This window comes from Aristolochia californica, unplaced genomic scaffold (assembly GCF_029961685.1).
Source record: "Aristolochia californica isolate CCGP_79_NKW_82.1479 unplaced genomic scaffold, dmAriCali1.0.hap1 SCAF_11, whole genome shotgun sequence".
Lineage (NCBI taxonomy): Eukaryota > Viridiplantae > Streptophyta > Magnoliopsida > Piperales > Aristolochiaceae > Aristolochia > Aristolochia californica.
In genome coordinates, this window is record NW_027181782.1 from 32,114,727 (window position 1) to 32,141,775 (window position 27,049).

Genomic DNA, 27,049 nt, shown 5'->3' on the forward strand with positions numbered 1-27,049 from the left:
CTCGCCTTCTGTACAGAGATATTGAACTTTGAAAATTTTATCTGCTTCAAATTAATTGTTCCTTCCACATCTAAGTAACTTGCGAAAGTTTGTCTGTTCTACCGGACTCGTTTTTTTTTTCTAAACTACTCCTACTCAATTTGACCTGTAAATGTATTTTCTTTTCTGTAATTTGAGCTCTGGAATCCAGCGAGCTGACTACTCCCAGGAACACACTAGATGTGTGTCTTCCTCATAATCCTTTTCACAATTTCACACCGTCTAATTGATGAATCTGGTTTAGGACTGGTTAAATCCAACTCCGACACAACTAATAATAGAGTCAAGTAGCCTGGGACCCAAAACAAAAACCCAGTTGATTAACCGGTTCCAATCTGTTCAAATCGACCATCAACTCTTTGGATAATCAATAATCAAAGAGCAGCAGAAATTGAGCAAGGGTATGGTCAACAATAAGCTGCGTGGCACATGTTTTTCAGCTTCCATCCGCCATTGAAGGGGCCTACAGCGATGAGAGGAATTGTTCTTAATAAACAGATCAATCAAGGCAGTTATCCATCTCTTCTTCCATTCATGAAAGTCTTAATTGGAGTGGGGGGTCTGAGGTCCCACCCACATGAGAACTGTCCTTTGGGTTACTTGAGTGTACTCCTTTCGGAGTACAGTGACCAGTGCTCTCACAGGCCCCATTAAGTACAGAGGAAGATGGCCACCTTACATTGTTGATCTAATCATGAAGCGTGTAATTTTGACGTGAAGGTGAGTTTTCATTGGAGACATCTGAACTGGTTTTCTTTGATTTGAATAGATGCATAAAAGCACCAGCCAGGTTGTATTTGGTTTTCTCTTGCAGACATTGATGTGAAGTTTGAAAATAATGGAGGCCAAACTCAGAGAAAGTATGAATCTACAATAAGTTGTTGTCTAAGTGCTTATGATCGGGTCTTTCTTTTCTAAGCAGATTTGTGAAAGATCGGGTCCTCATCCATGGCGTAGCAACTGTCTTGCTTGAGACTCGGCCAGTCTGTGAGTCTTCATCTGATCATCTCCATTGCGCTCTTTGAAAAACTTTAGTTCACCTTGTTTCTGTCGCTGAATCCTTCTGGGTCAGCAGAGACAGAGGAACAGTCGAGAGTTGCAGCAGAAGTGGAGGCGAAATTACCCAGCAGATCCACTGGAACAAGAGTTAATTTCCCGGGACAAAAGAAACAGTAGAGCTTAAGACACACTAGGCAAACTCTGAGCTGCCAGATGTGTTGTTTTTGTGTTGGAAACACTTGGGGAATATTTCGTAAAAATATATATTATTATATCCGGAAGGGGATGAGATCTAGGTGAAGAATAGTTTCAGGTATGGATCTCTCCTATAATATGCAGATCTCAGTTTCAGGTTTTCATCTTTTCCTAACAATGGACACATTAAACTAATGTCTTCCTGATTCCTAGTAAAATCAATACCTGGTTTTCTTCTTTAAGTTTTTTTCTATTCTGAGGCGCAACCATGTCTGCCATCTTTGTTTAAAAGAGAGAGAATATTGGGCGCCACCCTATCTTTAAGCAGCACAGGTGTCACACAGAAGAGACCGAGCTCAGACATGGATAAGACTCGGAACAAATTAATCCAGGACGAGACAATCTAACCTCTGGATTAGTGACATATAAAACGATTAAGCTTTGCTTGTTAAGTCTTAAATGTGCATTTCCACAGCATCTAAAGTGTAACCAATCTCGTGGGAGAATACTCATGTCTAGGTTCCCTTTATCACCTTAAAATAGGACGCAGGTGTGATGGCGATGGAAAAGAACGGGCTTGTGACTGGTTCTCATGAATTACCCAGGAGCCAAACCAGCTCCTTCGTGAAAAAAAGTTAAAAAAAGAATTCTCCTAAGAGGTGAATGGAAAGACAGAGTCAGGTGGAGTAGACATGATCTGCATGGCTTCGAAGACTTGCATTTACACTTTACAGATTGCCCATCAGCAGGATTGGAGACCAAGGGAGAGGAAGAAGCAATGATGGGTAGATTTTTTTTTTCTCTTATTATGAGAGATCCTGGTTGGATTTTGCAGAAGAAGTAACATAAGTTATTCTTCTGGGGGTTATAGGGAGTTGGAGGAGTGGGCAAAAGCAAGTCAAAGTATACGAAAGAGCTGTAGTTGTCAGAGTGCTGTGGTTGAGAGCTAAAGCAGCAAATACTTTAAAAAAGTGGGCAAGCTAGTAATCCTACTGAGGAAAGGTGAGGCATGTGGAGGACACGAGCCATAAATAAATGACACAAGACGACTGGCTTTCAGTCTTCTGGAACTTTAGATTTCAAAAATGTCGGTTCATGGGGCCTCTTTCCACTATTATTTGGAGAAAATATGAGGGGGGGAAAGAACAGTTTTGAGGAGAGCCACCCTTACAGGGCCTTTTCATGGAGGACAAAGGGCACCCATGATTTGGTTTTACTGGCTCAAAGCTGATCAGCTTTTCCCACTTAAAAAAAGGAGATTAAGGTTTGTTTTTGTTAGGTCGAATGCTCTCTTTTCTCTTTCGGAAGGAATTGGAATTTTATTGCAAGCTAGGAGAAACAAAAAGAAGAAAGCTATGGATATGTTTAAACCTTTTCAAGTCTTAGACTGATACTGATGTTGAAAGAACAAGCAATTGACAGAGAAAGAAACAATAATTTTAATGAGAATTGGCACGGGGAATTTGTTCTTATTTCCATCAGTTCTCTTCTCTGAAAGAAATGATCAAGGATTATTCCTCGTAGTCTCATGAGAGGACCATGGGACTACTTGTACTTTTCTATTTACATAAAGAGATCAAGCTATCATTCTATAAGTCTTAAGGGTGGGATCTTACTGCAACTGTTATAAACTGGAGTTGGAGAGAGATAAAATGGTAAAGTTATTTTGAATGATTTCCGGTGAAATTTTATGATCAATTTTTTTTGAAAGGAGTCAAAATCCAAAGGGTGATGAAAATATAAAAATAAAAAATGAAACAAGCATTCAGACATATCAATTCGAAACAGCTGTTATTTGTTTATCCTTTTAATTTCTTGCAATTTGATCTTTTGGATGGTTTTCTATCTTGTCGCTGGATCTACCAAATCAACTCTCTGTAAAAAGTACAAAACGTCCTCATTCTTGATTTCAACTTGCAACTGAAGCTGCATGCTATTGTTACAGAAGGATTTGCGTATGGAGAAGTGTAATGGTGATCGGGATACTCAAATGTAAACAAGGAGTTCTATGCCGAAGCAAAAGAAACCATGAAGCGTCCGGAAAAGATTCTTTCGAAACAAAACTCTGGGATGTTTTTTCTCTACATTTTCTGACATTTACCGTTGGATAGATTCCTCTGAAACTGTTGCGAAGTCCACACATGTTCTTAATGGTTTGTTGATAGAAGAGATTCTGGTTTTCATGTCGATGGGTAGAATAAATATAGGAGGCTACCAGTTTGTACGCTCACGACTCTTGATTGCAACTGAGAGTTGAAGAATTGAAAAGGAAAAAAGACGAAAATCAGTTGTGCAAAAAAGGGAATCACCCTTCATCGATCAGCACTCAGAGGGCTGTAAGTAATTCGAGATCACAATATACAAATCCAACCCAGAAAAAAAAAATCATGGGTCTTGGGTCAGAATCATTGAACAATATCAGGATAAACCAATGAAAGAGAACAAGCAAAAACAGCCGAGGGAACAACTTCTTCTCCTACTCCAATCGTCTTTCCCGGCTTCATCTGAGCATGTTAGTTAGAGATCTAAACACGACTTCCTCGCAAGGGATGGTGAGACCCATATCATGATCGAACCCGAACTCTTCTTCAGCTCGTTGCAGAAGGATTTGGAACTCCGGATGAGTTAAGTAAGAGATGGGGACTATGAATCTGCTCCTCTTCTCTCCAACATACACGGCGAAGTGTCCTTTGGGTACGTCCACCGGGAGACCATCCGAGTCGTAGCCTTGCTTTTTCCCGAGGCTGGAGCATCTTTTAAGAATTTGCTTGATAACAGCAGTTTGAGGAATTTTGTTTACTTTCCGGATCGCCATTGAAGCAAATGCAAGAGAAGAAGACGAAGAAAATCCTCAGAGAGAGATATAGAGAGAGAGAGAGAGAGAAGCTGTGGAGAGGAGAAGAAAGGTGGTGAGGGGTGAGTGATGACTGAAGAGAGGAAAGGCTGAGAGGCGTATTTATGGAGAGGTGAGAGAGAACAAAGTCATGTGGGCTGTGGGGGCAAAGGACAGACCACGGGTGTTTTGGGGAGTGTGTGAGTAGCAAGGACATGTTGATGGCCAAACCAATTGGTCTTAATCCCTCTGCTGCCCCTCCAAAAGACAACATGGGTCCTCCCTTTCTCTCTCATAGGCCGTTTCTTTCACCAGCAACTTTCATGGGGCCATCACTCCTTCAAGAAAAAAGAAAACAAAAAAAAACCTCCTCTCTTCCATCAACCATGTCATTTTCTCTGCGTTTTGGGTTTGAAGATTAAGTGGCAACCGACTCTTGGTTTCCCATATTGTGTCTGCTTGTTTTGGGAACAGATTCAATTCTCAAGTCACCTGTTTTTTTTTTCACTGCTCCCTGCTTTTGGCTTCTTTAAGCAGTAGTTCTCATAATCTCTCTCGTTTTCACATCAAACCGGCTCCATTTCCCATAATATTAGTACTCCTGTCTCATAATTGCGGAAATAAAAGCATCCAGATCTCCTTTATCGATCCAGCCTGCTAATGTGAACTCTTTAAAGTTTAAATTTTATTCAGTCTTTTTCGTCTTGCTGTTCTTGAGTTTTTAACTTTTCTTTTCCTATCTCCAATGAAGAAGTCAACAATGAGAAAAGTGATTGTACAGGGGAGTACGGTAGTGTGGGGGTCTGGATGTTTTTGCTTTGCAAGGTGTGTGATTCTGCGGATCGATTTGCTCAGAAAGGGAACTATCTTTCAGTTCTAAATGCCCAGAAACTGCAGAACCCATGTGTTTTTCCTACTGAATTGCAGGTCTTGACCCTGTACCCAATCAATGACTGCTTAAAGCAGCTTTAATGTCTTCAAGAACTATACTATAAATCTACTCTTTCTGTTGTCTCTTTTATAGCTCGTATTTCGAAACTTTCCAAATCCAAAGATACTTATGTACTTACGAAAGCAGTTTTTTTTTTTTTTTTCATTTCTGTAGCTCCTTTTTCTGCATGATTTTACTTCTCTGTGTACTGAATGGTGATGTATGAAACTAGTTTACTGTAGACCTTTCCCCTCCTTTATCTTCATCCCTTACAGTCTTCTTCTGTGTACTTAATAGATGGAGGATACATCTTATGTATAACCTGAAAATCTGAATCCCACACAAACTACAGCAGCAGAGAGGGTATTGGTTGAGAAGAGCAGGTTTGAGCAATAAAGATTTGGAGGGCATGTGATCCTCCAACTGAGAGCATCACCACATATATAGATGGGTTTCAATCAAAGTTAAGGCCCCAGAAGATACGATCCACTGATTCTTCTCTAGCCTGGCCATGGGGGCCATGTTCTAAGGTTCAGACTTCAGAGAGCCATCTCAATAGTAAATACCTCACCTACACCTTCCCCTCTGTCTTTCTCTCTCTCCCTCTCCCTCTCCCTCTCATCTTCCCCCTTCACAACAGTATTCACATAATCTTTCAGATTTGGTTCACTGGCCACAACACAACTAGCTCAAAGATTGGGAAGGACCATTGGAATGATTGTCTTCCTTCATGAAAATAGGGTCCAAATGTCTTTCATTGCTCTATTTAATGGTGCTGCAACATCAAGAGGTACCCACCCTTTCCAAGGATCCTAATTCCAAATGCAGCAGCTTAGTGGATAGAAGTGATCATCTCTTGTAGGATTCATAAGACAAATTACACTGAACTCCCTCTCTTTTTTTCTCATCAATTCCTCCAGTAAATACATGAAGTAGGTGGTGGGGCAGAGAGAGAAAAGGGGTCAGCGTTTCTGAGGTGATTGGGTCGGCCATGAGTCACATTCAGGGAGTAGAGAAAACGAACAGAAGCCATGTTCTGTGAATGACGTTCGTTGGGGAAAGAAAGATTGAGATCAGATACAAGAGAGGAAACCCAGTGCCTAAAGATTCCATCCAAATTGAAAAACGGCCAAGAGGGACTAGTGGCTACTTCCAAAGGTATTTCTGTTGGGGCATGAAAAGGACTCTCTTCTCTGTGTTTCGCACATGAAGGCCATGTTACCTTGCCTCTTATTTCTCTCCACACATAAAGACAACACTGTAAGGCTTCCATATGAGATCAACTCTACAGTCTCACCCGTTTCATTCCTCTAATAAAACCCAGAACAGACACTCCTACCAACTCTTCCTAAGCACAGCAAAGGGTTTTTTCATAACCAACAGGCAAAGTCGAGACAGGGACGAAGACCATGAGATAAGATGATGATATCAGAAGAAAAAAAGAACAGTTGCAGGAGCAACCAACCATCAACAAACTGAAAGGGCAAGAAGCATCCTCATGTAACCGAAGAATGGGTGGTTAATATATTAATTTGGAAATTATAAACCTGTATTCGGTGTTTCCGTTCAATGGTCCAAAGTAGGACCCTTGTTTGGGGTGAGGCTTCCCTAACTGCGTGATCGGTTGGCTGAAGATGCCAATAAGAAAGAAAACAAAGGGATTCTAAAAGTCCAAATTCAGTGAAGAAATTTTGACTATTTGTCTGATGATTTGGGTTTTCAAAGGGAGCAGCTTAAAAACACAGGGACCCATACCTATAATACCTATAATATCATATACTAATCCAGGATTTAACATGGAGGGAGGGAAGGCCCTTCCAAAGAGACAGGGAGGAATGGGGTTGCCCTCCCGTAGGGTAGTCCAGTGGGGCAGAATGGAAATAATTATAGGTATCATCCAATTGGTAGGAGATAATTATCGTATTCTTTGCTTCTATAAATGGATCGAGTCATTAAGGATCTCTTTGGAACCCCTAGAAAAGAAAAAAAAATGAGAATTTAACCAACAGTAAGTGAAAATGAGATAATGATCAGATTTTTGTTTTTATTAACTATTTTTAGGAATAATAATTATCAAAATTTTATTTTCTTTTCCTTGGAGTTCCAAACAAACCCCGAAGAGTTTGACATCTCTGATTTGGAAAGGAACCGATACCTTTCCACTTCAAGTCTAACAATTTTTGCGTGTAAACCACCGATGAAACATTTTTGAAGCTGTTTTCTCGTGTTATATTAATTATTTTTGAGAATAATAATGGTCAATTAATGTTTGATATCTTCTCCTGTTTGCATACAATGATGCATGAATGTTTGATAATGACTATATTTGGGTCTAATAGGTTTTCACTTCAAGAGAGATAAAAATACCTGCCATTTCATCAAATTTTGTACTTAAAAATGAATATTGTTAAAAAAAAATGGGTGTTTAAATAGTCTCTTCCTTCTCTCCTAGTCAAATCAAGGATAAAAATAATTAATTTTATTTTCTTTTCCATGGAGTTCCAAACAAACCCTGAAGAGTTTGACATCTTTGATTTGGAAAGGAACCGATACCTTTCCACTTCAAGTCTAACAATCTTTGCGTGTAAACTGATGAAACATTTCTGAAGCTGTTTTCTCGTGTTATATTAACTATTTTTGAGAATAATAATGGTCAATTAATGTTTGATATATTCTCCTGTTTGCTATGTTACAATGATGCATGAATATTTTATAATGACTCTATGTGGGTCTAACAGGTTTTCACTTCAAGAGAGATATGCCATTTCATCAAATTTTGTACTTAAAAATGAATATTGTTAAAAAAAAAAAAAGGGTGTTTAAATAGTCTCTTCCTTCACCCCTAGTCAAATCAAGGATGAAAATAATTAACTAAGGCGCTAGAGGAAGGGGTTGAACCTTCGACCTTGTGGTTAACAGCCACACGCTCTAACCAACTGAGCAACTCCAGCTGTCTTTTATCCATAAATACATTTATAAAAATAATAGCATGATATACACATATATACGTATTTCCAATTCAACAACTACGTTTTGTTTAATTGCTGTACTTATCATGTACTCCAAATGGCATTCTATTACACCGTAGCATATGTGATATTTCAGCACAATCTGAAAATAATGTTTCAACTTCGTTTCAGTATTCCTTTTACTGCTCTTGTTTGTTGTTTCCCACTTTCCCTGTCACCAAACAAAGTCCGTATGCCCTCTTTCCTGGTTCAATAATCGACTGCGACTAGACTGAGCATTGAACACTAGTACCATCTGAAAATACCACACAGAACACTAATGGGTCTCCTAATCTCTACTCAACAACCAAATCCTGCAGGCTCCCTCTGCTCATGACCATGGGGACACTTCCCTCTGAAACGTTACTTCAAACAACTGTCTTCACTTTCCGCAAAGGCGACAACATTTGTAGCACCGATGCACAAATAAACGACCCTTGAGCGTGAAATGAAGAGTAGTGCTGTCCATTCATGGGTCTGTTTGGAACCCATGGAAAAGAACAGACAAGAAAAGAAAATGAGAATTTGCTCAAACAGAACCAAATAGCATACACTAATTTTTTTTGCTCTGTCATGATACAGGAAAGACATATACTCGTTCGAAGAGATTCTCACACATGTTTTCCATCTTCGTACTTGCATCTTTTTCGATCTAGTTGCACTCAGTGGTTTTACTGACCAGAAACTGAAGCTGGTCTCGAGAGTTGAGATGGTCCATCAATCATACTCAACTGCCTCTTGACCTTAACAATATGAGCCTGAACCTGCAATAAAGCACCAACATTGAAGATCTAATGTCATCGGCTGTCTATGGTTAAACTATTCACTGATATAGACGAGCTTTTATTCTACAATAACACTTGAAAAAGTCAAGTGCAATATAAGAGAACTTCAGAGTAAAATTTCTTCCAAGGGAGAGCTGCATGAATTATTTTGAATGCAATATGCTGCTTGTCACCTATTTGACAAGCTCTATTATTTGGCTCATGGGCAAACAGGTATCTATATAATTGTTAGAAAATAGAAGTGTAATTGGGTGAAATGATTTGTGTTAAAAACTTAGAAATTTTTACAGATTATACAGCTAATTTGGTTGAATACCTAATTGTATACTAATTTATAACAACAATATATAACTTTAACAACAGAAACATGCTCCCATTTAACATGGTACTATTGATTGCAATAATATATTATTATCAATGGCACTAACCCAGCATGCAGTACTTGGTATGATTATTATGGATTACACCAACCTAAAGTTACATAAGGTGATCAAAGTGAGTTTGACTTCAACACAGCATTGTGCACTGAACACAGATTTCAACACAGTATCAGAATGGGACCATTTTACCTGCGTTTTGTCATTTAGTTATGAGGAGACGTGGAATTGATAATTAGCCTGCACTCAACAGAATTAGACATAATTGGCCAAAGTTTCAAAAGGTTGTACAATACGATAGAGTAAATGGTTTGGTGGACTTCTTTTTTTTCTAGAATGTGGCGGACTGGTTGGTTATGCGCTAATTAGTTGTAGCTCTACAAAAGCTCTGCAAAAGCTCTTCAAAAAATATGGAAGCGCTTCCCACAATGTTATGTAACTTTGAGGAGGGTTAAAACCCCATTCACTGTTCCAGTTTCCCTACTCAGCTACAAAGAAGTATATAATTGTTTGAGAGACATTCAGAGTGAATATATGAGATATTCCAACAAAATAATAGATCGTCGTGCATTTTGATAAACAAATATGCGCATACAAACATGCCCGGGAAGCAAAAATCATGAGAATTCATGTGATTGAGACATGACCATGGGACTAAGAAAAGTGCTAAAAATAGAGTCATTAAATAATTTTTTTAGCAGAGACATTAAAGGATAATCCATGCTCCATTCCTCTATTCATTGACCACTTGAAAAGCTCTATTTCAAAGAGTACCAAAAAGCATGATACTTATCATTTCAAAATTAGTCAGTTTCCAAGATTAAATTTGCCCTTCAAAGTAAGATGCAGTAGAATATCATCAAGTAATTTTTGCTGGGCTCTAATTCATTGTCATGCTGGCAAGTGTATATATTTTTATTTTATTTCTATAAATTTTGATTACATGTGCACACTAAGCCTCCCTAAGAGACTTAGGCGCATAACTTCAGAAACCAAGCTACCCACATGTAACCATCGAGCTGAAATTGACGAGCCAAAGAGGGTTAAAGACATGTTCTGAAGATCAACCCCATTGACAATGGTTTTTATTGATATCATCAGATTTTCTGTTCCATCTCTTGTGCCCAATGTGCAGGTGTGCCTCGAAAATCAACATTAGGCAGAAATACACCTACTGACGAATACCCTGACACATGGAAATGAGGCTTAGCAATAACTCGAGAAAGCCTTGACGACTCTGGCATGAGTAGGATATTGTAAGAGGTTATATGCCCGTGTCTGATATACTGAAAATTCTAACTTCCTGCCAATTCATGCAAACTAGCAATTTAGTATACTAATTTATTTCTTCTGTTTTCTCCTTTTCAGTTTTTCATAAGAAGAGAACAAAGTCTAATGGTTCATTCCTTTTTGTAACGTCTCTCCCCTAGAAAGTGTAGATAAGAAAAAATGGTTCCTAAAAATTAGTCATAGTCATGAAATATTCTATTGTTCATTTTTTTGAAGTGATTCAAGTTCCAATCATTTTCTATCTTTGCTTGATGGGGAACTTCTCAGTTTCTAGATTTTCTTATTTACTTGAATTGGTTTTTTGGAAAGTGTTTGCTTACTTGTATTTGGACAGGAAAGTCATGCAATGTTGATTTAAGAAACTCAAGCAGCCATAACTAGTTCCACAGTTTGACTTTGCAAGTATAGATCAGATGAGTAGTATTGGGTCAGTATGGCATCTAAAATGTCTGTAAAGTTAACGGTCATTACAACGTTGATAAGGTCAAGCAGCTTCCCTTCTACATACCTGTAATTAGAGTGGCCAACTGATTCTGCTTCTAATTTCAACAAAAAAAATGAGGTGATAAATAGTTGAGTAACGAAAAAGTCCTACTATGGGCTTTTGATCTAGTCCGTAGTACCTTATTTCTCATACTCAAATCCTCTTTTTCAAAAAAATAACCTTATCCCTAGCCTCACTAGGGGCTCCAAAAACAACCTTTTAATCGAAGAAACAGAAATTAGACCAAACTTAAATTACACATGGCAGCCACATTCTGATTCTTGGTAACTCAATTGATCAAATCTTTCAAGCACTTTTTTTGGGGGAAATAGCCTTTCAAGCACTTGATCATCTAAGGATTCACCCAGGTCCATGCTCTCTACAGTTCTAGCCTTTAGATATGTTAGAAAACAGTATTGAGAGGTAATTTTGTCATTTGACATGGTCCGTATTTTCTAGTAAGGACACTATCTTACTCAGTCTCTAAAGGTGTGTCTATAATCCAATTTTTTATGTAATTTGGAGGTGTGTGTGAGGAGTTATATGCTTGTAAGTGTATAGAATGTATTTGTGACTTTTTACCCTCTTTTCACTCAAGTTAATAAAGGGAGATGCAAGACTTTTTGCCCTGATCCAGAACTGTATGCTCTTCTCCTTAATACTTCTTTCTTTGTTTCCTTATCTCTTCTCTCTTTGAACTCTCTTTCCTTCATTATTTTACAAGGTATCAGAGTAGGAGGTCTTGGTTACAAGCATGTGAAGTATCTTCTCCTCCTTGATTGAAACCAGTATCTCATAAAAAGGACGGATTTAAAGGTTTGGTTTGACTGGTTGTCAAAAATTCTACTGCCTTTAGAGCAGTTTAAAGCTTGGTTAGTGCCCTAAGTGGGTCATTTGGCTTGGTTGATTTCTAGGAAGTGTTGAAGTGGAAGTTTTTGTTCTTTGTGCACATTCTGAATTATTGCTTATGTGTGCAATTGCACAAACGCAAGGCCCATAGAGTCTAAGCAGGTGGTTGTTTTGTACAAAGTTGTAGTTGCTTGAGAAATAATCACCCCCTCAAGGGATTCTGGAAGCTCAAATGGAAACAATTTGATCTTTATTACTTTTGAGAGGTTAAATGGGTAAAATTATCTCAGCTTGTCAAAATCATTAGTTTATACCTCAAAGCCAAGAGGAAATCTAAATTCATTAGGTAAGATCCACTAGGTCCCTTGAATGATGATTAGGACGCAGAAGATAGCTAGGTTATGACCTGGCTAATCAACAACATTTGTTCCAAGTTAAGGAATTAAATTATAAATTGCGAGACTGCAAATGAGTTGTGGATGTCTCTAAAAGCCCTATATACTCATGAGAGCAATTTGTCCCATGTTTATAAATTTTATACAAAATTATTTAGCCTCAAGTATGGTGAGAGATAAGTTTACTATAGCGAGATGTTAGGAGTTCTATAGAAGAAGTATTTTTTACCCCTTCACTACTGATGAGAGAGAACTGAGGAAACAATAAGAACAACTTCATATAGCTAAAATTTCTGGATGGCATAGACCGACTTTGATGTAGTTAGGGCACAAATGTTGGCCTCAAATGACATTTCGTGCTTATCCATTGCATTTAACAGAATTATGTATGTAGAGACTGCCATTACATCCAGGGGGAGTAAAGAAGCTAAGCATGTTGATGTGTCTGCCCTTCACATTACAGGTAACTTAGAATCAATTAGAGGTCGTGGTTGAAACAATAGAGGTAGAGGCCAAGGTGATACTAGACCTGAAAGGAAATGTATTCATTATGGCCGCTCCAACCATTTCTCTGATAAGTCATAGAGTAAATTTGGTAAGCTTGCATGGGCAAATTTCCTTGTTCATAAGAACACTGAGACATCCACTAGGTTCATAGAAAGTATTGTACCAAGAGCACCTGATGAGATGCAGGTACTTGCCCAATGCATGGCACAATTGGCAGCTATATGCACTACCTTAGCATTTGTAGCTCAACCTTACCTTCCCACTACCACAATAGCTAGTTCAAGTATGTCAGCCCTACATGTGCGTCTTATCTCTATTTGGGTTCTTGACTCAAGAACTACTATTCATATGTCAGGTATGCCGTCCCTATTTTCTGATTTAAAGGAGTCATCTATCATTAAGCATGTCACTTAGCTGATGGGTTGGTGTCATCAATTCAAGGAATGGGTATACTTATCCCATCTTTGTTTATGTCACCTCAATCAGTGTTAATTGTTCTAAAATTTCTACTTAATCTGTTGTTAGTACCATCTCATTGAGTTTTTTAGGATCTCACGACGAGGAGGACAACTAGTTCCAAGTGTGAGAGATGTGGACTATATCATCAAGAAAGTCACTCACAATCTCCTTCCCATCATCTTCATGCTACAGTATTGCCCTTCAATGGAATCAATAGTTAGGACATTTGTCTCCAACAAAGTTGATTCAGCTATTTCCTGATTTTCCTTCCAGTTTATCTTTTTAGTGTGAATTGTAAGGAACAACTGTTCAAGCATCATGGGACTTCGTTCCCCTTAAACCACACAAGTAGTAGTTTATTTGAAATTGTTTACTCAGATGTATGGAGATCGTGTTACGTGTCGAGTGTCTTTAGTTACAAGTATTTTCTTTCGATGACTTTAGTTGATGTACTTGGGTATATCTCCCACAAGAGAAATCTGAAGTGTTTTTGTATTTCAAAATTTTTATAATGAGATAAAGACCCACTTTGATGCTTCTCTTCCTGTTCGTCGCATTGATAATGAATTGGAGGTTATGAATAAAAAATTTGATAAGTCCTACCAGAGTCATGGCACTATTCACCAATCTTCATGTGTGTTTACTCCTCAACAAAATTGGGTAGCTGAAGGCAAGAATCGTCACCTATTGGAAGTTGCACGTGCTTCTTCATATGAGTGTTCCCAAATCATATTGGGTTGATGCAGTTCTCACTGCTTGCTTCTTTATCAACATAATGCTTTCTTCTATTCTTGGGGGAAAAGTTTTTAGTCAGGTGTTAATGTGGGGTATTCTTATACACAGAAGGGGTACAAATGTTTCTCTCCCTCCACTAGAGAGACATTGTATCTGCTGACGTGATATTTTTTTAAGATGTCCCCTTCTTTTCTTCAGCTACCATGGATATTATTCCACCTTTTACGGGTCCGAAAATTGTTGTTCCCGCTCCTATGGAGAATGCTCCTTATTTCTCACTAGCTATTACCATAAATAAACCATTAAAGGTGTACTACAAAAGATGTGTCACCTAGCACCCAGCACCAAGCACCAATTCCCTCTCTCTCGCTAGTTCTAGTATCCTTTTCGTCTGTTGATCTTGTGGTAGTGATTTGAACCTTCCTATTGCCATTCAGAAAGGTGTACGTAAGTCTAGTAGATATGCGTTGTTCAATTATGTGTCCTTTGATTCCTTATTTCACCAATACAAAAAGTTTGCTTTGTCCTCGTCTTCCTACAAAGTTTTTTCATTTGTGCAGGATGCTCTCTTATCCCTCAATAGAAGCAAGCTATTGATATTGAGATGGAGGCACATGGGTTTTGTGTGATTTGCATCATGGTGCTATTGTAGTTGGATGTCACTAGGTATACTCTATAAAATACAGGACAAATGGTTCCTTTGAGCGCTATAAGGTTCGGATGGTAGCAAAGAGATACACTCAACATATAACATTGATGTGTTTGAAACCTTCTCTCCAGTAACCCAACTAACTTTGGTACATATTTTAGTATTTGTTGCTATGAACCAAGGTTGGCCATTATTTCAATCGGATATAAAAAAGCACCTTCTTGTATGGTTTTTTTTTTTTTTTGAAGATGTATTAATAAAGCAGAAGAAAATTCACCTTCTTGTATGGTGACCTAGAAGAAGAGGTGTATATGGAATAACCACCTGGGTATGTTACTCATGGGAATATTGGAAAGGTTTTTAGACTCAAGAAGGTAATATATGATCTCAAACAGAGCCCCTAGGGCATGGTTTGAAAATTTTAGCCAGGTTGTTATGTCCTTTGGGTTCTTTCAGAGCCACTATGATCACTCCCTATTTGTCATGAAGAGGCCATCTGGTATTGTAGTTCTACTAGTATATATAGATGATATCATTTTATCTGGGAATGATATAAAGGGTATTAAGGAGGTAAAGATACGTCTTTCTAAGTATTTCCAAAATAAAAATCTCAGTTCCTTGAAGTATTTTCTTGGAATTGAGGTGGCTAGAAGCAAGGCAAGACTCGTATTGACACCAGAAATATATCATAGATATGTTATAAAAGTATGGCTTGTCAGAGGTGAAACCAGTGGAGACTCCTATGAAAGTTGGTCATGACCATCATGATGAGCATAGCGATGAACTCAAGGACAAGACAATATCATAGATTAATTGGAAAACTGATCTATGCCATAGTTACTTGTCCCGATATATCTTTTCTGTCAACGTGGTCAGTCAGTTCATGGATCGTCCATGCAAATTACATCTCGAAGCTACTCAGAGAATATTGAGATATTTGAAGGGTTCACCTAGACAGGAGTTATTCTTTAAACGTCATGGTTCCTTAAAGATAGAAGCCTTCTCAGATGCAAATTATGTTAGATCTAAACTTGACAGAAAGTCTATTGTGCGTCCTTAGGATGAAACTTGATACATTGGAGGAGTAAGAAACAAAATATTGTGGCCCGATCTAGGGCTGAAGTTAAGTATAGAGTTTGACTCATATTGTTAGTAAGTTGATGTGGGTGAGATCACTTGTCCAAGAATTGAATCTACAGAGTGATGAACCTATAAACATGTATTGTAATAATCAAGCCACTATATTCATTGCAAAAAATCCAGTTTTTCACGAGAGAACAAAACATCTAGATGTTGATTATTAGTTTTTTCGAGATGCAGTTGTGAAGAAGGAGGTTGTTACTCCCAATGTTTGGCCAGGAGATCAAGTTGGTGACATGTTTACAAAAGCATTGGGCAAACATGAATTTGGGATTCTATAATAAGCTGGAACTTATGGGCATCTATGCTCTAGCTTGAGGGAGAGTGTTAGAAAATAGTAAGAGGGGTAATTTTGTCATTTGTCATGGTTTATATTTTCTAGTGAGGACATTATCTTACTCAATATCTATAGGTATGTCTATAGTCCATTTTTTATGTTATTTGGAGGTGTGTGAGGAGTTATATGCTTGTGAGTGTATAGAGGGTATTTGTGACTTTTTACCCTACTTTGACTTAAGTTAATAAAGGGAGATAAGGCTCGCCTTTTTTCCCTGATCCAGAGCTGTACGCTCTTCTACAAAACCCTTCTTTCTTCTTTTCTTTACCTCTTCTCTATCTCAACTCTCTTTCCTTCATATTTTACAAGAAATACACCTTGAAAATTTTAAAAGCCTAACTTCATCTATGGAATTCACATCCAAGTTCAAAGTGGCACTCTAATCAATTTTGTCACTTGCATTGGTCAAGGAAACTGAATTAACTCAAGGTGTTCTCCTATATTTTCAGAATTTAAAGAGACTTTCTTTTTTAAAAAAATTGCTATAAGCTTTGAATTAAATAATAGAGAATACAATAACGAAGGAAAAGGACATCTCATGCCTCAGGACAGGACAAGGGAAAGAACAATTCATGCCTAATGGTACAAGGAAGAATTGGACACAACAAAATGGAAGACACGAAACACCCCTCCTTTGCCAAATAATAGAACTTCATAGACTAAACAGAGGACATGCTGACAAGAGATGGTCATCAACGAACAAAGATCCATAGTGTCAGACCAATCACCAAAGGGTGCTGCTTTATTGGTCATCTAAGAGCACAATGGCAGAATCACCTTTAAAAAGAACTGGCTAGAAAACTCTTGAGAGTAGCTTCCATATAAGAAAGAAAGATCAGATCTCCGCATCAGCCAAGTCACAGATCAGAACCAGGCTGAAGTAGACTAGGATGATAGAGCTTTCATGATCTCAAATTGCACCCCACATGGTGGTGGTGACGGGGTGGGGGTGGGGGTGGAGGAAGATATAGGGAAAAGTATGGTATCAGAAATGTGCATGGGGAGATAAAGCTTGAGAAGGCATGAATGGACAATGGAGCAGGATGTCGTTGCTGATTCCTCTACCCCAACACTTTGTAAAGTTTATTAACTACTTGAAGCTTCTCCTTTTTTCCAGTTCATCCCCTGGGATGCTATCATTATGGAATGAATCGCATTGGAAGGGCTTAGAGCCTCCATGAGAGACCTGCATTCAAGACATACTTCTGGATTGATAGGTCATTTGTAGTTCATAGTAGGAGGCCACAGAGAGTTGTCTGGGTGGGGCTGGATACCGAATTGGCATATCTGAACTGCTTCCAGCTATGAAATGTCCATCAAGGAAGCAACAAGTGCAACCACTTATTGTGCTTCAATATCATGTAAAGCAGTTCTAAAGTTGGCCGTAGCCAAGGGGAGATTCATGACTATATCAAGAATTATGAACTGAGACAGGCTGAACACAAGCTAATTGATAGAGCCTAGAAAGGCTTTGCCCATTGTAGTTATGAATCTCTCTATAATACTCTCTTTTCAGAGGCTAATCTCCTCAACCTGTCAGCAAGTAAAGTAGAATTCATCACCTTGAACATTCTAAAACCCAACCCACCGTCCTACTTTCTACAAACAATGTTACATTTGACATAAGGTCAACAAAGGAACTAAAGGAACTCAATAAAGGGATTTTTTTTGTTCTTCTCTTTGACAGACTTCTCTTCTTAAATCTAGCAGATTGGTGTGCTCTGATCAAATTTATGTACAATATCAACATACTTATATCCTAGGTTTTATCACTAAACAAGGGACTTGTAGAAGTCTATTTTTCAGACTAGCTGTCCACTGACCTTTCTGACATCCTGTTCTTTGATATCATTTGGCATCTACATACTTAAGATGGCTGGATTTGAAATTGTATAAACAGGCTGACACCCTAGAATAGTGAAGAAATAAACTCTAAGAGGTGGTCATCAATGACAATTAGTTCCATCACCATTTTCCATTTCCCTGATATGCAGCAACTCACCTGTTGATACTGATCAGGTGTAGCTTTGCATAGGACATGATAGTGTATTTCTCGGCCTCATGCATGTACAGCAAATATCTACAACTAACTATTGTATGTTCATGTAGCTTTTTCTATAACAATAAGTTTATGTGCTTTCACCACCTACCATTATCAAAGTGCTTCTCAAGATCTCACATAATTCATCTTCTATTTTTAACAAAGAGACAATGAATGGAGCAGCAATGGAAAGGAGGAAGAGTAGCAAGTGGAGATAAAAGGTGAAGCTAAAGTAGCACTGGTAATATTGATGGAAGAAAAGTCCACAGAGGCAGACTTGAGAACCCTCCTACAAGACCTCAAGTTGTATTAGGGAGTGCTTCTCTTGCACTCTCCTTGTGGAAGGTGATCCGTCCATTGTTATCATGTGAACTTGGGAAAGAAAGTTCCGGCAGAGAGACTTTTTTATGTAATTTGATGAGATAGAGCTAAACATGGGACCTCCCTTCCCGCAATGGCTGTAACGGGAGGCCCCCTTAGTTTGTTTTTTTCTCTGTTAAATATTATCACTTTTATCAAAAAAAAAAAAAATTTAGTCACTTGGCTGCATACTCCTAGGTTGGCCAATAGTGTAGCCGGCTCACTACCTAGAGAGGAGCTGCTCGACAGCACCTCTCACCTCTCTATTGGCAGCTCATTCCCATTATGATTATTTTCTTTGCAGTATTGTTGTCCTTTGTTTTCTTTGGGGTTCATCTTGGCCTTCTTTGTATCTGTGCTCTTTTGGACCCCTCTAATGAATGCTTTTTTCTCATCCTCAAAATGAATGTTGATGGAAAAAAAAGGAAGCAATTTTAGAAGGGAGGACATTGCAAAGAACAATTGAAAGATAGATCCAGAGATCTAGAAAAATTCTAAATTGACATATAGCAATACCAAGTTTCTTCTGTGAATTAATTATTGTTTCTTTTTACGTAAATATGAAGCATAGAAAAATTCAACCTCTAAAAAAATCATAAAAACCACTTATTGAAAAAAAAACACTAGCAGTAGAAGAAGCCTAAAACAAGAGCCAGGTTCTCCTAGGACTTAGGAGAGAAGCCTAAAACATGAACCCTCTAGCTGAAGGATCTTCTCCTCGATTTCATCCTCATGGAACTCAGCTTATGCTCCAGCAATTGAAAGATCTAAAATAAAACCAGAAAAAAACCAGCCAATAATTATAACATCCTTTCATACCAAAGTGACTGTCAAATGCTAACATAAACATAGAGTTTTTCTATCCTCTATTACTCTACTTTATAATGAAGGATTTCAGCAAAAAGGAACAATGCAAATGCCTGAATTTAATCCTTTGATTATTGTCATTCCTCTCAACTGCTCTAACGTATGTAAAACAATTAACAGCTAAAACGTGTCTTAATAACTTAAACGATCACAAGGCAGATCTGGTTTTCTCTCTCACTTTCACCAAACACTGACTCACTAACAACCCAACAAAAACTTGAAGCTTTAGATTTGGCAGCATCACAACATACTCTCTGACAGTTCCAAAATAAAAAGGCACATGAGTACCAGTTAAACCGAAAGTACCTAGCAAAACAAGATCTCCTAAAACATTGTTGTTGTTGTTGTTGATAATTTTTTTTTTAACGCATTATCTCCAAAACTTGTTCAACAAGTCATACAACAAACATCCCTCAAGAATTGTCAAAGGATAACCGTTTTGTCTAAGACCACTCAAAGAAATCAGGTGACCCAAGTTCCCACTTGAATGAGAATGGGCTTCATGAAGCCCAACATATGCCCTAGAATGCATTCTGTCCACCTTTATCACCATAGAAGTTACTTATTAGGTAGTCTCATTATCAAATGACTATAGATGCAGTAAGAATCCAATTCCTTCACAAAGAAATATTTTCTAAGCAATCTAATCATTTCCTTTTCTATGCAATTGCAACAAACATATCTTTCATTTTCTGTCCAATTTCAACACAAAAAAGATATATCTGCCATAATTTATTTCGAACTTACCATCAGATTGCAATCATAATCCACAGCAAGCATAAACCAAAACGAGTTTGATAATCTTACTTGCTGACGAGCAGCTGCAAGTTTTGACACCTCGTCTGCCTCTGAAAAATTCTGGAACCACTGACTTAGAGGATGATCTTTGCTGTCTCCCCTTTTCTTTTTGTATTTTCAATAGGTACTGTTACAGAAACTTGTCTTTTTTTATAATCCACAGCAACAAAGCAAGAAAAATTGCATTAGATGGAGACTAACCTGGAGCAGGTAAACTTGTTCCAGCAGGTAGCCTCGGTACTATTGCCACTGGATGATTTTGGATTTTACCATAGAAGCTCTCCGTGGGATTTGGGGAAACAATCTCATCATAAGATTCCACGATAACAGGCTTTTTCGTTGATTGAGGTCCAGAATCTTCATCATGGTACAATTAGAGACCATGATACCTGTAAGATTAGTTAAGATTAACTAAAAAATAAGTTTGTTGACACATATCCCAGTAGATGACAAAGAGGTTTAAGAGTTTGAAAGTGGCAAATTAGACAAACTTACAAGTCCAACTGCTTATCACAAATATCACTGTGAAAAAAGAGGGTGATGGCTATTTCAAACTCTCCCCACCCATACTCCGACACTTCAAAGGGAGCCGATTCCACGATCCTTGTGGGATTACTAAAAGTGGGATGCAGTTGAAACACTGCTCGCTTGACTACCGCACTAAGATCTTCGTTTGTCGCCCCCCGAACATAAACAGTCCACTTATGCGAGTGACCTCTACAGGGTGAAACATGTAAATGCATTCAAAATTCAGCACAACTTCATCACATCACAGAACATGCAGCTCGAAACACTCACTCACTGGCTTTTTTACCGAGCCAAAACGAGATTGTTCCATATACTATAGGAATGCTAATCTCCACATCCTTCAGTCTTTTGGTTTGAACCTAATTGTTACCATTTGAGAAGTCTTAGTTGAATGATTCTCACTTTAGCACGAAGACGACAGCACAGTGACCGTTATTGTTGAGCTCTTCATAGTATAACCAATGCCAGTAAAATTACAAGTACCTTTTTCTCGGCCTCTTCTGCAACTCCCACCCTCTTTACCCGTGGTGTCTTTTGAGCAGTGCCACAGTCGGACTGGTCTCCCCCGTGTTTTCTCCCCGACGAAGTATGGGGCATTTGGTGGCACTTTTTCTCCTCGCAACACAAGCAAAAGGAAACTACAAAGCATGGACGAACACGAGTTAGAGAGGGAAAAATCGAAGAAGAGTGGAAGAAAGTATGATTCACCATGAAGAAGACAGACCGGGCAGAGAGGAAAAGCCTTAAAGGCTTAAAAGCAATGCAACAAATTTGAAAGATAGGAATGCATCCAATACAGAGGAAATGCAGAAAGGAAGGGCAGGGTCCTGTGTATGCGAACCGACTTTGCCTTCTCCGACTAAAAGACGAGGCATGGTTTTAATAATCTCAGTGCTACCTCGTTCATGGACCAAACATACTGTAATTTATTAAAATTTTGGTCGTAGAGCACTCCAATGAGGGTGATATTCAAATTAAGTGCAATTACTAGTTCTCAAAAAATATATTGTGATAAAATTGGATCAATTGAATGTTATTTTATGTGAGAAAGGTTATAAAATGAAGTGTAATTTTTATTTCCATTGGTGATCAAATATAGATATGTTCATGGGTGATATTCAAATTAAGTGCAATTACTAGTTCTCAAAAAATATATTGTGATAAAATTGGATCAATTGATTGTTATTTTATGTGAGAAAGGTTATAAAATGAAGTGTAATTTTTATTTCCATTGGTGATCAAATATAGATATGTTCATAAAAGCATTTGGCTCCGATAGACCATCACTTGAAATCAAACTCTATTTTCTCTTCAACATGAATTTGAAGGGGAGTATTAGTGCTCGTGAACAAACCAAATGCTGATCCATAGTTACATCTACAAGAGCCGAGGTCGGATGTTATTGTATGGTGAAACTTGATGAAGCTATATGTAGCCCCACCATGCCAACAAGAGCATTATTGTAGATATAATGTTAAGATAGGAGAATTAAAAACCCTAACTTTACAATATTGAGTCGTATAAAGATTTTCTCTCATATGTATTATTTATTTATTTTTGGTTAATTAGATTTCATTATGTACAACCCCTAGAAAATTTTTCGATATAATTTTTTAAAGAAATATGTATGAAAATCTCTAGAAAAACTCGTAGTACCTAACCAATATGATTGCTACCAATGGTGCAAACTCAAATGCATGCAAATAATCTTCCCTCTAAGTGCTTTGTTAATATTGGTTTGAGTGATTTCATTGGCCTTCTTTTTTTTTTCTTCTTATAGATGTCAAAGTTCATTGGCCTTCTATCTTTTTTTTTCCTCTTAGAGATGTCAAAGTTCGTTGGCCTTCTATCTTTTTCTTCTTCTTCTTAGAGATGTCAAAGTTCATTGGCCTGCGAACTACCTGTTATGATAGCATATATACCACGCAACACATTTAACAAGGTCACTGAAAAAAACTTGCATGAAGTAAGTAGACTAAACTCAGAAAGCAATTGGTTTAGCTTCTCATCATCTATGTTGTCATCCAGGTTCGTCAAGTACAGGTGCAGCCCTTGGTACTTGTCTCCAATCACCTTATAAATCTTCTCAAACCGTCCCTTTAATGTTCGTATCACCTTTGACCTAGCTCCAACAGCTTCAGAAATAAGTTTTTCATCACCATTTCGGTTGGTCAAGCTATCAACATTTGCAAACACACTGGCAGCAGTACTGTCAGATTCCACCTTCACATAGGCAACAAGTGCAAGAGGCTTATACGCACTGCTGTCCACACTAACTTTTTTAAATTTGGCCGCTGAACCAAACCCATCAGCATAGACAACACACCCATTTTAATCCTATCGTCTCTGAAGTCGATTTCACGCTTCACATCGGCAAAAAGTGCAAGAGGTTATATGCACTACTATCCACACTGACTTTTTTAAATTTGGCTGCTGAAACAAACCCATCAGCATAGACAGCACGCCCATTTTAATCATGTCGTCTCTGAAGTCGATTTTGCACGTGTGAAAGTCACACATGCGAGATCATAAAACCGATTTCACACGTGCGAGATCATAAACAAGTAAAAAAAAGAACTCTTTGTCCCTTCCTCACAGGTCTTGAAGAAATTGAAATGATATTTTAGTAAAAATAAGTTTTTAGAGACTATTAGTGGTTTTTTCAATAAATATTAAAAAAATATATTTAGTAGAAATATAGGGACCATTAGTGCCTCATGTTTTTTGAAAATATTTTTCTAATTTTAGTATAAATAAGTTTCTAGAGACTATTAGTGGTTTTTTCAATAAATATTAAAAAAATATATTTAGTAGAAATATAGGGACCATTAGTGCCTCATGTTTTTTGAAAATATTTTTCTAATTAGAAATTCTTGTTAAAAAATCATATAATTTTCTAAGTAAGATTTTCTTGCCAAGATGGGGTAGAAAGCCGTATAGAAAAATTTTGAATAAGTGTTTGACAGTTGATGATATAATACTATTAGTATGAAGCAATTTTGTGTTTGATATTTTATTTGATTAAAAATTTATCGATAAGTATAGTAATATATTAGATTAATTATTAATTTTTATTTATTTATTTAGAAGAGGCAATAAGAGGTCCATTTAACTTTCTTAAGAAAAATTTAAAATATTTCTTGTAATTTTCTAGTAATTCTCTAATAGTAATAGGATTTTATTTAAAGGTTTTTTTGGAAATGTGTATCCTAGGAACATTTCTAGTGTTTCCTAGAATATAAATTTTCAATGAGGGGCACTAAGGAGGTCATAGTAAATTTATGGCCAGATTCAAAAATTACAAAATAAGTTCGACAATATTTAGGGTAAAAAATATTAATATTGGTGGATTTTAATCCATTATCGAGATTCAATCCCGAACCTCCCCTATCATTCTTTTTTTTAAAATGTATGCATAATTTAATAGATAATTTATTTGACATATATTTTTTGTAGAGTATTAAATGTAGGTTAACTTTGAACTCGGCTAGAGCTCAAGCTCGAACTCGGTTAAAATTATTAGGCTCGAGCTTGATTACAATTTTAGGCTTGAGGCTAGGTGGGCTCGAGCTCGAGTTCGAAATCATTAAATCAAACTCGGCTCGAACATAGGAAGGTTTAGACTCAGCTGGATTCAATGCCACCCTTATGCTTAATTTTAAGTAGAGGTAAGGCCCAATTTTATGTAAAATGTATGTATAACTTTATATACTATTTATTTGACATGTATTTTTTGAAAAATTTTAAATGTATGTTGAAGCTCGAACTCACATGTAATTTTTGAAAAGTTTTAAATGAATGTTGAAGTTCGAGTTCGGCTCAAACTCGGTTAAAATTATTGGGCTCGAGTTCGATAACAATTTTAGGTTCGAGGCTAGGCTCGGCTCGAGCTCAAGTTCGAAATATTTAAGTCCAGCAGGTTCTGGCTCAGCTCAGCTCGATGCCACCCCTAGTTGTAGCTCCCCTTGTTCCTCTAATCTCATAAACAAGCACTATCCAGTTCAGAAGCAAGAGCCATGAAGACATCTTCATTACAAGGAATTGTGAGACCACCCATTTGATGATAAAAACCAAACTCTTTCTCGGCTTTCTCCAGTAAGCACTGGAAGAAAGGCTTCTTCAAGACGGATATGGGCACTACAAAACGATTCTGGGTCTCCCCAACATAGACTGCAAAATGGCCTATTGGGACGTCTGCAGCCGGAGCTGATCGATTCCTCGTAAGAGGCTGCCACAATATCTGCTTGGCATGAATCACTCGCAGTAACCGGAAACCCATCGTTCCCTCGTTGAAGTCCCACTGGATGAAAATAAGAGCAGGGTACAAGAAAAACTCAAGACTCTGGAGAGTAGATTTCCGAATCAAGAGAATGAATGGAAATATTTCCTTGTTGTCACGCACTTGCACTAGCGAGGGCTCCATAGAATTCGGCCTAGCCTTCAAACATGAGGCTTTGGACGTGTTTAAAGATGAGAGATTGAAGAAGTCAAGTTGTGCCGTGTTTGTAAAGCTTTGGATTACAGTCATGGTGGGGTAGTCTGAGTTTTATGAAAGAGAAATTATTAGAATGTTATTATTTTATTATTTTGTAATATTTGTGTTTTTACCATTTTACCCTTCTTCATTGTATAAAACCCTAAGTTGTAATTTTTAAAGCTACGAATGAGAAATCAATTTATTTTATTGTTTGTTTTCTCGACTTCGCCTCCCTGACGACAGAGCTCAACGGCTCTTTTCCGTTTGAGGTTTTAATATGGTATCAGAGCAATCAATCCTCATTCTCTGATTATCTCCGGACAACGGACCTCTCCTCGTCTCTTTCCCCAAAATTTTCGGCGACTGGTTTCGGCCATCGGTGGTTCTCACTCCGTTGATTAATTTTTCGTCTGGTTCGGCCATCGGCGTACCGACAAAGAGGTTAGTCCTCGTCCCTCCTCTATTTTTATTTTGTCTGGTTCAGTTACCAAGAGGACGGATTTCAGCGAAGCTTTTCGGCCTTCAACGACCTATTTTCGGCCATCGGTGTTTTGCAGCGGCTGGTTTCTTCCTCCGTTGGCTCCGTTGGTTATTTCCTGGCAAAGAGGTTAGCTTTCGTACCTCTTCTAATTTTTTTTTCTCTTCGTCTGGTTCCGCTGCAGATTAGATTTTCTGTTTGGGCGTTTCCGTTCTTGAGGAGATACGAATTTGTTGGCAGTGGTATTGGCAATGGTCGATTGAATTTTTTTTTTTAGGTAATACAAAATTGTTGGCAGTGGTCGATTGAATTTTTTTTTTAGGCAATACAAAATTGTTGACAGTGGGAAAAATATTTGTGTTGGATCTGTTTGGTTGGCATAGCGTTCACTGTTGGCTTCAGGTGGAGAATTTTTATTGGATTATGTGGTTGTGTACACGGCTTTAATTTCTCGGTGAATTTTTTTTGGCGTTGCATTGGTGGTCTGCTTTGGTCAGTGCTCCATGGAGACTTACTCATCGACGACTGCTTCCGATTCTGGTCTTCGTACCAGTTCGTCTCATTCCGTTTTTGAAGAACCATCGAACCCATATTATATTCACCACTCGGACAGCCCCGAGCAAGTTCTTGTCTTGCAGCTGCTCACCGGTGAAAATTACATCAGTTGGAATTGTGCGATGTTGATCACCTTATCCGTGAAGAACATAGTGGGTTTTGTCGATGGTTCCATACCTGAACCTCAAAGTGCTGATCGTATTTTGCTTAACTCTTGAACCCGAAATAATAACATGGTCCTCTCTTGGATCCTAAATTCGGTTTCCAAGGAAATCTCTATGAGTGTTATTTTTGCTGCTTCTGCCCGAGAAATTTGGCTAGACCTTCGGGATCGTTTTCAACAGCACAATGGTCCGCATATTTTTCAGCTTAAACGAGAATTGATAAACTTGCGTCAAGACAAGGATTTCGTTAGCACTTATTTCACCAAGCTGAAAACCATTTGGGAAAAACTAAGCAATTATCGCCCTAATTGCTCTTGTGGGACATGCTCGTGTGGTGGCGTTAAAAATCTTATTGATTTCCACCATATGGAGTATATCATGTCATTCTTAATGGGCCTTGATGACTCTTTCTCCCAAGTTTGTAGTCAGCTACTCCTCATGGATCCGATGCCCCCTATTAATCGTGTTTTTTCTCTAGTTGTCCAAGAGGAACAACAAAGGAAGACTACTCAAGCCTCGGGTTCGCATACTCCCACTGACACGATGGCCTTTACGATTAAATCTGGGAAGACAGAAATTCATAAACCTGGTTCACAGTCCTCTCAGAGATTTCAATCCAATTACAGTGCCCCCCGGAATCCGAATTATAATGCTCATCGGAATCAGAATTACAGTGCTCCCCAGAATCAGAACAAGGATAAATATTTTTGTACTCATTGCAAGATTGCTGGTTATACTATCGCTCGTTGTTTCAAGCTCCATGGCTATC

The 27,049-nt window shown here is 38.0% G+C and overlaps 1 protein-coding gene and 1 pseudogene across 1 annotated transcript; both read right to left on the reverse strand.

Annotated features, from left to right (window-relative positions):
- Positions 1 to 3,521: 3,521 nt before the first annotated feature.
- On the reverse strand, positions 3,522 to 4,148 carry LOC137944817 (protein SMALL AUXIN UP-REGULATED RNA 12-like). The gene has a single exon (XM_068790578.1). It carries the CDS (start codon positions 4,046 to 4,048, stop codon positions 3,734 to 3,736), a length of 315 nt encoding a protein of 104 aa, XP_068646679.1. The 5' UTR covers positions 4,049 to 4,148; the 3' UTR covers positions 3,522 to 3,733.
- Positions 4,149 to 8,442: 4,294 nt separating this feature from the next.
- LOC137944818 (transcription initiation factor TFIID subunit 14b-like) lies at positions 8,443 to 21,367 on the reverse strand (annotated as a pseudogene).
- Between the last annotated feature and the right edge of the window lie 5,682 nt (positions 21,368 to 27,049).

What these genes read in the sequence shown, in the direction of transcription:
- LOC137944817 (XM_068790578.1), bottom strand. Translation starts at nt 4,048, where the DNA reads ATGGCGATCCGGAAAGTAAACAAAATTCCTCAAACTGCTGTTATCAAG.